Consider the following 15820-nt stretch of genomic DNA (forward strand, 5'->3'; position numbering starts at 1 on the left):
CCTGGGAAACTGATGGAACGACTTCTCCTTGGTGTCATCTCAAGGCATATCAGGGATAAGAGGGTCATTAGGGGCAGTCAACATGGCTTCACCAAGGGGAAGTCGTCCTTGACCAACCTCATGGACTTTTATGAGGACATAACAAGGTGGATGGATGATGGCAGAATAGGGGACGCGATCTACCTTGACTTGAGTGAGGCATTTGACACAGTCTCCCACAGCATCCTCACAGGTAAACTGAAGAAGTGTGCTCTGGATGAGCGGGTAGGGAGGTGGACTGCGAACTGGCTGAAGGGAAGAAGCCAGAGAGTCATGGTCAATGGGGCAGAGTCCACTTGGAGGCCTGTATCCAGTGCAGTGCCTCAGGGGGCAGTGCTGGGGCCGGTATTATTCAATAGATTCATCAACGATTTGGACGAGGGAATAGAGTGACTGTCAGCAAGTTTGCTGATGACACCAAGCTGGGAGGAGTGGCTGACACTGGAAGCTGTGCTGCCATCAGGGACCTGGACAGGCTGGAGAGCTGGGCAGGGAAACATTGAATGAAATAGAACAAGGGCAAGTGTAGAGTCTTGAATCTGGGCAGGAACAACCCCAGGTTCCAGTATAAGTTGGGGAATGACCTATTAGAGAGCAGCGTAGGGGAAAGGGACCTGGGGGTGCTGGGGACAGCAGCATGACCATGAGCCAGCACTGGGCCCTTGTGGCCAGGAAGCCAATGGGACCTGGGGTGGGTTAGAAGGGGGTGGTCAGTAGGTCAGAGAGGTTCTCCTGCCCCTCTGCTCTGCCCTGGGGAGACCACACCTGGAATCTTGTGTCCAGTTGTGGCCCCTCAGTTCCAGCAGGACAGGGAACTGCTGGAGAGAGTCCAGCGCAGCCACCAAGATGCTGCAGGGAGTGGAGCATCTCCCGTGTGAGGAAAGGCTGAGGGAGCTGGGGCTCTGGAGCTGGACAAGAGGACACTGAGGGGGGACTCATTCATGTTTACAGATATATAAAGATATGAGAAGAAATTTGTTGGGGGTGAGGGTGGCAGAGCCTGGCCCAGGCTGCCCAGGGGGGTTGTGGAGTCTCCTTCTGTGCAGACATTCCAACCCGCCTGGACACCTTCCTGTGTAACCTCATCTGGGTGTTCCTGCTCCATGGGGGGATTGCACTGGATGAGCTTTCCAGGGCCCTTCCAACCCCTGACATTCTGGGATTCTGTGTGAAAATAGCGATGCCAGCACAAACCCAACAGCAACTGTGAATAACTCCTTCCAGCATGTTTTTTCCCTTCTGCCAGACATACCAATGAGAGTGTTCAAGCAATAAACACGTCATAAACATTGCAAAAACGTCCGCCTGCTTCGATAATTAGCCCATGAGAGCTGCTATCAACATATCCACGTGAAAGATAAACGAAAAAGGCCTGGTAAACACCTACTACACACACCTTGCCCTACAGGATCTCACCAGCCCACACGCAAACAGAGGTGTCCAGGAATCATGATGTGGAATCAGAGTCTGGATCATCTCATAAAGGCAAATAAAATTTAAAATCCACTCACAAAGAGGACAGAATGAAGAAGATTTAAAACATTTCCAAAGACAGTTCTGCTAGGCTCGGAGATTATGATTGTCTTGACCTCATCTTTATGTTGGACTACACATTTGGCAAAGCTCTTCAACATTGGATATTTAAGTTCCTTCATTTCAGTCCTGAGTGCTCATTATGGCTGATATTTGTCATGTTTATCAACCAACTCTCTCCTTTTTTCCCCATAGATAAAAAAATCACTGCAGGTTTAAAGATCCATGTCAACCTCTCAAACAGAGCCAGGAGTAAAGGCAAATCTCAAGACAGCTTCACGCTCGTAGCAACCATTAAGATTTATTCACACTATTAAAGGTCTCTGACAAGCAAGCAAACTCCTGCGATTCTTTCACAATGTTAAGAAGATTCTAAGTCAATCATCCAACATCATCCTCATCACCCCGAAGGTCAGCAGTTGGACACCTTATACAGCTATTACTTCCAATTCACCTGTGTTCCTCGCATTGTGTGTTGTCGGTCAATGAGCCTACAGCATCACAAAGAAAATTACAGTCTAAAACGATTAAGTCTATATTTTCTATATACTGATTGAGCATATAGCAACCTTGATCACCACTGCCTCTTGACAAGCTGCACCATCTTTGCTCAACTGTAATCAATCCAACTTCCACATCAGCTGAAACGCCTGTAAACTCAAAAAGCTTAAAGAATTAACTGAACTCCCTGTATTTACTTGAGATCTGGCTTTTAAAGCAGGGAAAGGAATGTTTATCAGCCCATTCCAGTAGCCTCTGAAGTCATTACCTTTCTGATAAGCCCCCGCTGTGTTAGACATGAGTGTAACAGCAAGTGCCCATTTTAGGATGATGCTATTTTTAGCTCTGTGATGCTATTTCTAACAAAATAATTAGCAGCCTTGCCTCATACACTTTCCAGCAACTCTTGTTCATTGCTACCTCATCCTCACTGTAAAGCTTTTGTAAAAAGCTATGGGATCTTCACGATGTATTAAACTTCACCATTCAGTAGAAATTAATTAAGCCCTTCAAGTTCTTTGGAGAAAAGAAATTATCCCATGTTCATCCTTTGGGAGAACCAGACAGAGAATCAAAAGCTGCGTTAAATACTAACTATAATTTTCTTCAATGAATAAATTAGCTGAATGATACGGATACAAAAAGCTGGGATTACTGTGGCCAGCCATGCACATGACCACCTCCTAGCCTGACAGAGGAGAATTAAATTACTCATTAACAGCAGAAGCCTGGTATCTCTCTTCTGTCCCTCTTACTGCAGTGGCAATACCTCTGACAAAGGGATCCAGCTGTAACAAACCTCAGTAACATCAACAGGGCCAAAGAGACTGAAATTTGCTGTGTAACAGCCTGACACATTCTTGCAATATTCAATTAGGGAACTGTAAGGTAATTAACTATACAGTACTAAGGGTTTCTTTTACAGTGCTTGAAACTTGCCTCTGGGTACCTAGCATAGGAACTTGAACAGGCATTGTGTATGACAATGATTCTCTCCCTCCACACTTTTTAAATTTGTTAACAAAGTACAGTGTGTGCTTCGGTTACAGCCCAAGAGTCCCATTTCCAACCCCCTACCTCTAATAATCAAACATCTATAAAAATCATAGGAAATAACTGCAAACTTTGTTACTGGAGCTCAGAAGGCCAAGTAAAATTTTTATCTTTGGCATTTATGAGTTCTTCAAATAAACATTTGAACATGCGTCACTTCTGCAGAACACAAAACCAAAGAACCCTGTTTATGGTAGTTTATAACCCAATTTACAGAGCTGAGATGAGCAATTAGTCGGACAGGCAAGCAGAGAGGTTGGTTTACTCTCTGTTGCTTCTGGTTTCAACACAAGCAATGTGCAACTCACTAACAGGCACCTCCCCGAGTATATTCATTGTGCATCCCTGGGGAGATGGTATCCAGGTTCTCCAGTTGCAGGGTAGAACTTCCTCCGTGGGGATGTTTCGCCTTATCACATTAAGCTCCAGTACAGCATGTCTCACTGGGGCAGCTAATACATCCCTTGGAAAGGCTACAGAAATATCCCTATGCTTGCTTTGATTTTATTTTTAGACAAAATCACGTAGAAAACTATTTCCTTTATTTAAGAAAAGCAGCTCTCCAAAGTACAGACCAGCAAACTCTGGCCAAAGTAGTAATGCTTCGGCAGAGCCAGAAAACCTCTGAAGCTGATCCAGTAGCGCTGACTGATCTCATTAGCTCTTCTCATGAAAATATACAGATATGACTTCACTCCTGGATTACACTCCTATATTTAGTTTATACCTAATATGGACATTCAGTGTACAGAATTAAGTCATTTCCTTTCCTCGTGTCAAGTTCCTTGCCCTTTGTCTAGCCAACAATACAAGGAATAAGTTTGAACTCTCGGAGAACTCGCACACAAAGACATCTGTACTTAAGAGCAGTTTAGCTGATGTTGTTCACTTCAGCATAAACAAACACAGCATTCAGAGCCCTACAAAACAGATTGGGCCAAAAACGCATGTTTGACCTGAACTGAAAAAACCCCTCAAAATAAAAATCTCCTGAAGTCAAAAGTCGTATTTAAACTCATATCAAGACAACATAATGATTTGGGGTTTGGGCGATTTAACAGTTAAAATGTTCACAAACCCTTAATACAACAAATGAGAACAGAGTACCTAGCATCTATTTTAAGAGTGAAACTGCATCATTCCAGAGTGAAGAATATGCAAGGCAAAAAAAGAACAAAACATTATCAGAACAGTAAGTTGCTTGTTACAAGTTATTTACAGAGAACTTCAAAGATAAAAACGAAATTAGATGGGGCAGAGTCCAGTTGGGGCCTGTATCCAGTGCAGTGCCTCAGGGGTCAGTGCTGAGGCCTATATTATTCACTATATTCATCAATGATGTGGACGAGGGAATAGAGTGACTGTCAGCAAGTTTACTGGTGACACCAAACTGGGAGGAGTGGCTGACACTGGAAGCTGTGCTGCCATCAGAGACCTGGACAGGCTGGAGAGCTGGGCAGGGAAACATTGAATGAAATATAAGACGAGAAAGTGTAGAGTCTTGTATCTGGGCCGGAACAACCCCAGGTTCCAGTATAGGTTGGGGAATGACCTACCAGAGGGCAGAGTAGGGGAAAAGGACCTGGGGGTCCTGGGGGACAGCAGGATGAGCATAAGCCAGCACTGGGCCCTTGTGGCCAGGAAGCCAATGGGACCTGGAGTGGGTTAGAAGGGGGTGGTCAGTAGGTCAGAGAGGTTCTCCTGCCCCTCTGCTCTGCCCTGGGGAGACCACACCTGGAATCTTGTGTCCAGTTGTGGCCCCTCAGTTCCAGCAGGACAGGGAACTGCTGCAGAGAGTCCAGCGCAGCCACCAAGATGCTGAAGGGAGTGGAGCATCTCCCGTGTGAGGAAAGGCTGAGGGAGCTGGACAAGAGGACACTGAGGGGGGACTCATTCATGGGGATCAAGATGGAAAGGGGCAGTGTCAGGAGGATGGAGCCAGGCTCTGCTGGTGACAACCAGGGACAGGACAAGGGGCAACGGGTGCAAACTGGAACACAGGAGGTTCCACTTCAAGATGAGAAGAAACTTGTTGGGGGTGAGGGTGGCAGAGCCTGGCCCAGGCTGCCCAGGGGGTTGTGGAGTCTCCTTCTGTGCAGACATTCCAACCCGCCTGGACACCTTCCTGTGTAACCTCATCTGGGTGTTCCTGCTCCATGGGGGGATTGCACTGGATGAGCTTTCCAGGGCCCTTCAACTCCTGACATTCTGGGATTCTGTGTGGATAACAAGTAAATTATTTTTCTATGGATGGTCAAGCACCAAGCACCATCTTAATTAACTGCCAAGTGCAGTTATCCAGTCTTAAAAGTAGTTCTTGTGGATTTCTAAATGCCGTGTGCAGCCCAGCCAGAACTCGGGATTGATGTAGGCACTGTTTTATAAAAGAGTGCAGGCCCTGTGTTAGTCACAACACAATGAATGTCTCATTTAAAAGAGAATCAGAGCAAGCTTACACTACTGAGAAAACAACAACATCCATGGGCTTTTTTTGTCCCTTTTAACTAATGTACACTTCTAAAAAAATCAAACCTGCAACCTCAGAGTACAAAAGTCATTTTCCAAAGTACATGGATTACTGTTTAGCTAGAAGTTCAACAAATTCCCCAACTAGATCCTTCCAAACACAGATTTTTTGTAAGAGACCGCACAGCCTTCAAAAATCCACAAGCTCAGCTCCAGAACCAAGTGCTTCTCTGTTGACCCTATTCACATTAAAAAGACAGTAACACTCTTCAAATAAAGAACTCTCTCTCCTCCCTCTTTCTTTCCACAAGATCACGTCAGGATAACCGGTGGAAGACTAGACAGAGACACTGAGTCACTCCAGGCTGCCAGGGTAACCATTACTAACTTCTTAGGATGCTAAGAGTGTCACAGTGCTGCCCAGTAAGAGATTATAGGAACCTCCCACCCACTTCCTAACAGTGAAATACAGTTTACATCAACATTCCTCATACCTACGTGTTATTTCTCAACAATTAACTGTCCTTATGGACAGACAAGACACATCTTTTAACAAGATTTTCCTTTTCCTCAGGTCAGCCAGTTCTCAGGGCACTTTGTGAGGACAGGAGGAGAAGTGCAGGAGCATCAGACACCTTTCAGCTGCAAAGTAAGCCCCCAGTTCTAACTCATCTGAGCTGTCTAGATGTTAATCATTGGAAAGGGAGGGCTAGATGCCAGTGACTAAAGCCATTACTGTTGGAGAGTGTTCAGAAGCAATTTCTGACCGAAGAGAAGCTAACTCACCTGTGTAATCTCTTTGAAAATGATTGCTAGGAGTTTTAAACTTACTTGGCAATAGAATGAACATTTACACTTGAGACCATCTTTGTACCCTTAAACTATATTGTACCAAGGGCACCAGTTTCTGCATTAGCAACTAGATTCAAATCCAACAGACGAGGACATTTCTGGCTATGAGGACTCTCCCAAGCAGAATTTAAAGGAATATAGCTTGCTGGCCAAAGAAGGAAAAGGCCTGATTTATAACAACTAAGCACAGGCTATTCCAAGATGGTCACGCCTCAGTTTATAAAGGGATCCTTTATGATACTCTGGTATTTGCTCTCAAGAAACAAGCCACCCATGAAACTTTGCTATCTACACCAAACACATATCAAAGACAGACTGAAAAAGTTCTCGGGTGCTGAGGTTATGACATCAAAACCTCCAAAGGATGACCTGGTACGTCACAGGAGACTTATCTAATAAGATTATCAAGTGACAAGCCTGCCCCTGACAAGACTATCCCTGAGAAACAGCGTTGCACGTCTCTGGTCCTGGTATTTCCCTGTATCGATGTTCCTTTTCATTTCACAGTTACAAAAAAAAAGACAAACAAGATTGTGGGATGGCTTGTTATAAACCAATATACATTAGCTATATGACTCCAGAATGACACATCGGAGCTTACGTAAGGACACGCACAGGCAAAGAGGAACCGTAAGACAAAGGCAGACGTGGATGCGTTTAATTCACACAAACCACACTGCTCCTCTCACCCAGCCCGAGGCCAATATCAAGTCTGCTGCTAGAGATGCAGACACACACATCCCTTTCCTGCCATGGGCTCCGACATCCAACTGAACAAAACAGACCTAGAGCCCTAACACAAACAGTTCACCTGCCAAATTTCTGTTTAACTCAGATACACAAAAATGTAGACAAGCTTCTGTTACAATCACTGGGAGTGTTTAAGAGTGGGCTATTTATTAAATTTCTTCTCCTGACGGTACAATTCACAGGTAAACAGCAGACGCTATCTGATTTTCAAAACAGGTGCCAAATTTCGCAATGACATCTTACTTGAAAGCTGCCAGAAACCCAAGGTCTAATTAATTTGCAAGTACACACACGTTACAGAGTTGAAGAAGAGAGCACCTTCCTTAATGGTTACCTACATGTGCTATAACCCACCTCACGCCAGCAGATAGACAACTATGAATTTCTTGTTTGTTGAGTTTCTTGTTGTTTTTTTGCTTTAACATCAAACTTGTTGATCGTGTGTGTCTTCACCTTGCTGTTACCAGAAGAACGCGATCACCAGCTGCCTTCTCCAGCACCGAGGGCTGAGCTCTGGGCAGCTCCATCCCCAGCTCCTTCATACACTGTCCTAAAGAAACCGCACTGGTGGCTTTGTAAGCTCCATCCTGTGGTTTCCACAGATGAGTGGTTTTATTTGATCAAGTCAGTCCACTACGCTTCTTATTTACAATAAAAATCCACACACAACAACTAAATTGCAGCTGTTACAAGTGGCCTGGAAGAGCTGCATTCAGATCCGCTCGAGTTTCTGCGTGCACGTTGATTACAATGCAGTCTTCACTACTCTAAAATGCCACTAGGGCATATAAAAATATTCTTGGTAGACAATGGATAGTGGGCCTCCCTCATTAATAAAACATGCCAAAATATGAGGAAACTAAATGAAATCAGATCCATCACTAGTTTTCCCTCATCAGCTCTCAGAGGAAAGCATTGAAAAAATATTTACGCTTAGTTTAAAAGAGCCCACAGGCAGCCCACCAGCACTGTAATGAAAAAACGGCTCAAGCTGCTCGTTATGAGACCAAGAAACAGATTATTGACCCAAGTATCAGCACCGTAACACATTTTCTTACCTCAATATCCTAATGCTGCATTTAAATTATCACAGACGAAGAAAACAGCAGACTGATACACTGTCTTCATGAATAAATCACAGCAATTTGCTGGTGACAAACAACCCCATCAAGTTATTCACAACTGAAACCCAACCAAGCGCACGCTCCTCCCTGTGCCATGCCCATCCTATTTTGTTACTGATCACAATTTAATAAGATGCAACTCCAACATTTTGGGAATGAAGCCAAACAGTCTCTCCTGCTTCACAGGTTTGTTTCTCAAGCTTTAATCCGTACCTTTGTTTCATCTTAGTCTGGCTGCTACAATCCTTTGTATGCAGGTCATACAGTTACCGCCCTTCAGCCGCAGGCATTTGGCAGGGGTTTCTTTTTTGGTCAAGAAGTCTTTCCACTACCTCTATCTTAAGAGCTTCGCTGAGTAACAGTGCACAGGAAGAACCAAGACCCCATATACTGCTGAAAACTGACTACATTGCAAAATACTCCAACATTCACTCAGTAACTTCACAATCTTTCTAAAAGTAAGCAGGTGAAAACCATGCAACAGAGAAAAGCAGAAACTGAGCTTCCCTTTTAGAGGGGAAAAAATGACTATATCAAAGTCTAGTGCTCTTCTAGACAGACACAATTAGTTTTATTGAATAACCATAAATATTCTGTTTGCATTTCATCAAGTGACCATCTCGATGGGACAGGCAGCAAGCGAGACTTCTATTAGCTTTACAAAAACGCTGTTCCAGTAATACTCAACAGCTGCAGTAAGTGTGGCACAGGCAGCAACACCCAGATGAAACACCTATTTTGGTCTGTCTGCTGGGGCGGGGGGTGTTTTTCCTCCACAGGATTTTACAGGGAAATAACCTGTACCTGAGGATCGCCAAGGCAGACAAGAATAACTTCTTTAACCTGAACTATCCCGAAGGCAGGCAGCACACAGCCTGCAGCAGTCATTCACTGCACTGCGAAAAGGCTTCCTAGAGGCAGATAGTGCTCACTGATAATCCTGAACATTACCTTCTTAAATCCATGCCAATGAAGAAGTTTCAATCGAGAAGGACAGAAAAAAATCCCTGCTTTTTCCCTTTCATGTACTTTAACACAAAATATCCCCTTTAAACAGACCCACAAAGTTATTCCCCCTGCCATCAAATCCTTCTGCCATCAATCACTGCTCTCATTTAATAGGAAAAAAATGGTCAATGAACTTTAGGACAGATGAAGATGAGTTGGCATGTTATATTAGAGAAGTATTGCTATAAATAATTCAAAGTAATCTGTAACTTAATTGCTCTACTAGTGAAGCTCTAACCTCCAACTAAAATCAGGTCTGGAATCCTCCACTCCGATGCTTTCCCTGGGTCTCATTACTGCCTCCCGAGACTACTAAAATGTCCAAAACAAGGAAAATTCATTGTTTTAAAAGTATCGTTTAATAAATCTATACTTAACAACTTATTTGTAAAGCTGTACCTAGTCTGCTGGCAATTTTCATGTTTGTCATCGTGGCTTTTATACTAAGCAATGCCAACCTCTCAGATGAAGGCTTTCCATTATTTTCTCATTGCAACAAAAAGAAACCTCATCTGAAAAATTAAAGTACTTCATTTCTAGAGAGGTTTTCTTCCAAGTGCGTTTAAGCACAGGATAGATTAACAACGTTTACTCTCTGTACTTTTGATATGAAGTGAAAGAAAGATGCTGCATCCCTAGAGCCTCAGAGGATGCAAAATATTGCATCATACTGCAATATATGAATGCAAAACATGTGGGGATACCGTACGGTATTTTTGCCAGATAAGGGCAGCACAACTCATGTTTAGAAATAAAACTGGTGATGCATTTACATGTTTCATTTCTACCCCAAAACTAGACTTCTTAGGCAGGGGATTGCGTGAAAAGTAACTTGTTTTTTACCATCACACACACGCTGGGACACACAATGCGGAGAGCTGAATGCCTTGCGGTTCACAGAGCAAGACACCCCTCTCTGCTTCCGATGCCCACGGTCCTGCTACGCGCCAGCTGCAACATTTGCTCTCGGGGAAAGAATTTTCCAGCAAACGCACACAAGCACTTTCCCCAAGTGACTTATTTGCGGTCCGCCTAATCGCTCGCTCTATCTGCACACACACTGACTCAGCGCCGGGTCCCCGCACCGGGCACACACCCTCCGCTCCCCGCCCCAGGGCTCTTTGTGCGCGGCAGCCCCGCACCGCGACGGGGCGTCGGCTCCAGCCGGGCCCGGAGCCGCCCTGAGGGGAGCGAACCCCGCGCTGCCGCCGCCCCGCCTCGGCCCCGGGGAGTCTGGGGAGGGCGGAACGGGGCTCCCCGAGGGGAATGGGGTGCCAGAGGCGGCGGCCCCCTCAGTCCGCCGGGGAGGAGCGGCCCCGAGCGACGCGCTGAGGGAAACTTGGAGCGGGCGGGAAAGCGGCGGTTGGGGGAGGGGGCGCCCAACGGTCGGCGCGCGCGCTCGGCGCCCAGACGGGGCTGGACGGGACCTCCCCCCACACCAGACCCGCGCCGCCTTTACCTTCACGAAGAGCTCGATGACGGGCTCCTTGTCGCCCTCCTTCAGGCCGTTCACCGGCACGGACAGCGCCATGCTTCAGCCTCCGCCCAGCCCCTCGCCTCGCCCGCCGCTGCCAGCCGGGACGGCGACGCCGCTTCGCTCCGCTCCGCTCCCCTCACCCGCCCGGAGCGCGACTGCGCCCGGCCCCGCCCCAGCGGCACAGGCGGCCGGCGCGGGGGGCGGGCCCAGCGCGGAGGGGGCGTGGTCACTGAGGGAGCGTGGCCATCGCTGAGGGGGCGTGGCCGGCGCTGAGGGTTGACGGTTTCCACCGCGGGGCCAAGGGCGCGGTGTCGCCTGTGTTACAGCTTGTGTGTCACAGCATCACAGAATTACAGAATGTCAGGGGTTGAAGGGCCCTGGAAAGCTCATCCAGTGCAATCCCCCCATGGAGCAGGAACACCCAGATGAGGTTACACAGGAAGGTGTCCAGGCGGGTTGGAATGTCTGCACAGAAGGAGACTCCACAACCCCCCTGGGCAGCCTGGGCCAGGCTCTGACACCCTCACCCCCAACAAGTTTCTTCTCCTATTTCAGTGGAACCTCCTGTGTTCCAGTTTGCACCCATTGCCCCTTGTCCTGTCCCTGGTTGTCACCAGCAGAGCCTGGCTCCATCCTCCTGACACTCCCCCTTTCCATATTGATCCCCAGGAATGAGTCCCCCCTCAGTGTCCTCTTGTCCAGCTCCAGAGCCCCAGCTCCCTCAGCCTTTCCTCACACGGGAGATGCTCCACTCCCTCCAGCATCTTGGTGGCTGCGCTGGACTCTCTGCAGCAGTTCCCTGTCCTGCTGGAACTGAGGGGCCACAGCTGGACATGATATTCCACATGGGCAGGTGTCATTGTGTCCCCCATCGCCTCAGCCCCGGGGCCGCACACCGCTGTGCTTGGGGGGAAACAGCTTCAAAACGAGAAAGTTTCCCTCTCACGGACCAGCCAGCCCGTGGGCGCCTGCGCCAGAGCAGCAGAAACAGCGTCTTTCTTGGCCAAAATCTATTTCGAGAGTCAGGGAGGAGCATTTCCAGCCTAGTTTTTCCCTCACTATTAAGGTCAGGGACTGAGGAGCTGGACAGAAAAAAATGTGCAGGGAAATTGGGCGAAACATCAGAACGAAATTAAACCATTTGCCCTTTTCCCCGTCTTTTCACCAAAATAGCACAAGGCAGCGTGCAGCCTGCGATCACATTTTCCCCATGCGACTTGAACAGAGCGGCTTTTATGCCTCGGCAGCACCCGTCCTTGCTCCTGGTCCTTCCTTTTCTCTTTGGGAGCTCAGACTCTTTTATGTTGAATAGTCTGGGCTCAGCTGCACCTGAGCGTCTGGGCAGAGCCGGTCCCAAGGTGGGACGCCCCGAGGTGGCACCGAACGACTCGCAGACGCGGCTCTTCACTCTGCTGCTTTATTGCTGTTTGCGCCCCGGCGCTGGGACCAACCTCCCTGTAATTTGTACCCAAATACCTCCGTGCAACCAGAAATGGCTCCGGATTAAATGGTTACCAACACAGCATTCACCGGTAATAACAAAACCTTGTATCTCTCCAGGCATTTTGCTACCCTCACTTCTGCATAACCGGATATCTTTAAGCAAATTTCTTCTCTGAATGCGCTTGAATTGTTTATCCAGAGCAGGAAAAACTGCTGTCAGACCCTCTCCTGGTGCTGACAGGGCTGGGTAAGCGATGTGACAAAGTCCTTTTTATTCCCATTGCTACAGGTCCTGCTCAGCCCTCCCGGCTCAGCGGCTCCTGGGGAGTCAGTGGAAGATTCGTGGCTGTTTATTTAATACAGAGTCCAAGGAATCTCGCTGATTCATGGGGTGGGACGGTCTGAATGGGAAATCGGTGTGTCACCGTCACCAAACCGACCTGGGACTGCGCAGTGCAGGAACCTCCCTCAGTAATCACCCTCAAATTAATTGCAGCCTGTACCGCAGAGGGCACTGCGTTAGAATGTGGGTGGTGTGGATGGGAGGGAAAAACCTTTTCCCTTAAATGGGATTGTCGCAGAAACCTTCCACAAGCACCGAATTTGGGGCATTACGTTCACTTTTTCCACAGGGCAGAGTAAGAAATTCACGCCAGTTGGGCCAAATTCCCCAGTAGATTCAATGAACTGGTGAGGAAGGGGGTTTATTGGGAGGTCATTGCAGGAGGCTGGAAGGGGAAATATTGATCCTTGTCTTCCTCTCTGTGCTTCACCATCCTCCTCTGCCAAAAGTTACAAAAATCACAGGGTTTGGTCATACCCAAAATACAAATCAGCCCCTCCAAAGCAAAGATGCTTTGGAAAAGGTTTCGCACAAAGGAGCAGCTCAAGGTGGGTGTAGAGCAACAAATCCCAGCTCTGCGAGGCGCTCGATGCTTTCTCATGTTTAACCAGTCGCACAAAGGAGCTGCCGGGGCTGCTTTTCCTCGGCACCGCTGTGTTTCTTCCCTAACAAAAGGGTTTGCACGCTGCCGTCTTGCAGAGCAGCTCATCGCTTATTTCATTCCCACCCAGCTGCACCAGCCTCGTCTGTTGCTTAATATCTTTTCAGTTATTTTACTTTTAGATGCCATTTTCCTGCTCTCCAGCTGCCACCTACTAAACCCCTCATGCTCCCCATTCAAATGAAACCTCTAACGATGCTCAGAACGGTTTGGAATGTCGAAAGCTCTCAATTCTTTCCTAGCTCTGTAATTGCTGCTTGTGTTATTCCAGAAGATTGTTTTTTAACAATAATAATTAGTATTAATTCACCCAAGCTTTACAAAATAACCAGCCCTCCGTAGGAAATGGGTATTACCCATTTTTTACAGGCATGAGGAATGAGTCAGAAAAGTGAAGTGACTTATTCAAAGCTAAATCTGCACGGAACCGGAGAGTCGGAACAAAGCAATTCCGGCCCCCACCTGTGCTTAGATCAGTAGGTCGCTCCCTCGATATTATTTTATGCTGTATCAAGAGGGTTTATTTCCATTTGGCGCAGCAGTAAAACAGCACATTATTGTTTCGCTTCTCTAGCACTCCTGGCCTTTCCGCGGCAATTTTCCATCTCAAACTTTCCAAGCGCTTTAGAAAGCGGAGGCATCGGATGTTAAAGATATCAAAGCCCTCGCTGTGCACGTTCGGCCGCTGGAATTTGCCGCCGCGTTAACCCCAGGCTTCAAAAACGCCTCTTTATTTCTACGGGGAGGTTTTCAGCTCGAGTTGCAGCTCAGCAGGACCACATGCCGCACAAATATCCTGGGTTTTAAACACGTTGAGACGGTTGCAGTAAGAAAGGGGAAGGTTTGGCAGGGGAACGCAGCTCACCGGACCACCCGGTATCGGCTGCGGTGGGAGGTGAGAGCCCAACCGGGCAGTCAGGGTCATTATAACACTTCAAATTAATGGTGGATGAAGCTGCAAGAAGAACATGCCCACGGACACCTATTAAAAGACAAGCAGAGCCGACACGCCCTGGTTTAAAAATACCAGCGTTCCCATTCCACGGCTAATTCGGGTTCCTGGGCTGGGATGCAAAGTCCTTCCCAGCGGGAGGAGCGGTGACCGCAGCGCCGTGTCCCAGTGTCCCAGCTGTGACCCGCAGCACAGCAACCCCGTCATCTCCCGTTTCCTTCACCCACCCAGACACCAAGCGAGATTTTGGGCTCCATCCCTCCCCTGACAATTAGGACGGGCCCTTTTGTTCCGCCGGTATCGCTTGTTTGTGTTTCATTACCAGCCGTTTTGGTTCTGGAGTGGATGGGAGGGTGTTAACCAGATTTACAGGGAGCGCGGGGGGAAGATCCAACTTCTGCTGGTGTCAGACTGTTTGCAGTTTGCGGTACCTCCCGACCAGCTGTCTCTCGATGGCTCATTTTCATCCGGGGAGGATGCCAGATTTCAGCATTTCAGCAGCATCGCGGAGCTGCTCCCACAAGGCGCCCAAGTGAGCAGCTGAGAACACGCAGCGCAGAACCGGACCCACTTAACAGCTGATACTGGTGAAGACAAGAGCAGAAACCAGCTCTGTGCCACGGGTTGAGGCAGAATTAAGGAGCAGATGACACATCCCAGGTCATTACATGGGATGGATTACATTACATTACAAGTTCACTTCATCCTGCAATTTCTAGGTCACGTCTCTTTTGCACAGTCCAAGTTCACGCCGCTCCAAGCACAGAGGTCACGGGACTCCACGTTTCTAGGAAATGTTAATCAAGAAATTTCGCGGCAGTAATTGCACATTGGAGTCATTTAATAATCGATGTACTTTCCACGCAATAACATGCTGGGTTTGTTACTTTTTCTGCTTACTGGCATATGGTCCTTACCCCAGGGGCTGAGCAGTAATTAACGCGTTTCGCGGTGAAGCGTTTGGCCTCGGCGTCTCACGGAGAGGGGAGGTGGACAAAGGCGCCTTTGTCTGCGGGTCCCCCGCGCCGGGGCAGGTTTCTGGGAACGCTGACGCGGGCAGAGTTGTCACCTCGCTGCTTTTCACATCGCTGGGACACTGGGAAAAGTGAAACCGTTCCATGGTGACACCCGGGGAAAGTTGGCTCTCAGGACCACATGTACGACGAGCCATGGAGCGCCCGGCTCTCCCGCTCAGCGCCAGGTCATTGCCATCCCTCGCCTCTTGTTCCTCGCTGCCCTGCTTTTAAAATTCAGATATTTGCCTTTACTGTGAGCATCAAGAAAAACACGTTTAGCTTCACCCTTTTGTAGAAGAAGACTTGGAAAGGACCGAGAAGCAAAGTTCGATGCTCAACCGAGCGCAAAGGGAGCTGGAAACATCTTGGGATACATCCTTGCAGTGGGAGTTCCTTCAAGAAAAACCTCGGATTTAACACAGTTCTGGTTTTTAAAGTTGTTTGAAGAAAATAAGACACTGTTTCCTGCGCCTGCTTAGATAAAATCTTTATTTCCCCACCCTTATGTATAGAAGTTGTATATAAGTAAAGGTCACTGGCTGTTTTCTTTTAAGGTTAGTCCCCAGGTGATTCAAAGAGCTGGGATGATAATGGGGTTTGCT

The 15820-nt window shown here is 47.7% G+C and overlaps 2 protein-coding genes across 3 annotated transcripts in view; both read right to left on the reverse strand.

Moving 5' to 3' along the window:
- Nucleotides 1–10961, reverse strand: part of CLIC4 (chloride intracellular channel 4) — a 31292-nt gene extending 20331 nt beyond the window's left edge. The window contains exon 1 of the mRNA XM_080357372.1: nt 10786–10961. Within this exon, the coding sequence (XP_080213498.1) occupies nt 10786–10857 (72 nt within the window). The 5' untranslated portion in view covers nt 10858–10961. The remainder of the gene's footprint in view (nt 1–10785) is intronic.
- The window catches only part of SRRM1 (serine and arginine repetitive matrix 1), a 156610-nt gene that overhangs the window by 116004 nt on the left and 24786 nt on the right, over nt 1–15820 (reverse strand). The window lies entirely within an intron of this gene.

The sequence above is a fragment of the Nesoenas mayeri genome (assembly GCF_963082525.1).
Source record: "Nesoenas mayeri genome assembly, chromosome: 21".
NCBI classification, from domain to species: Eukaryota; Metazoa; Chordata; class Aves; order Columbiformes; family Columbidae; genus Nesoenas; species Nesoenas mayeri.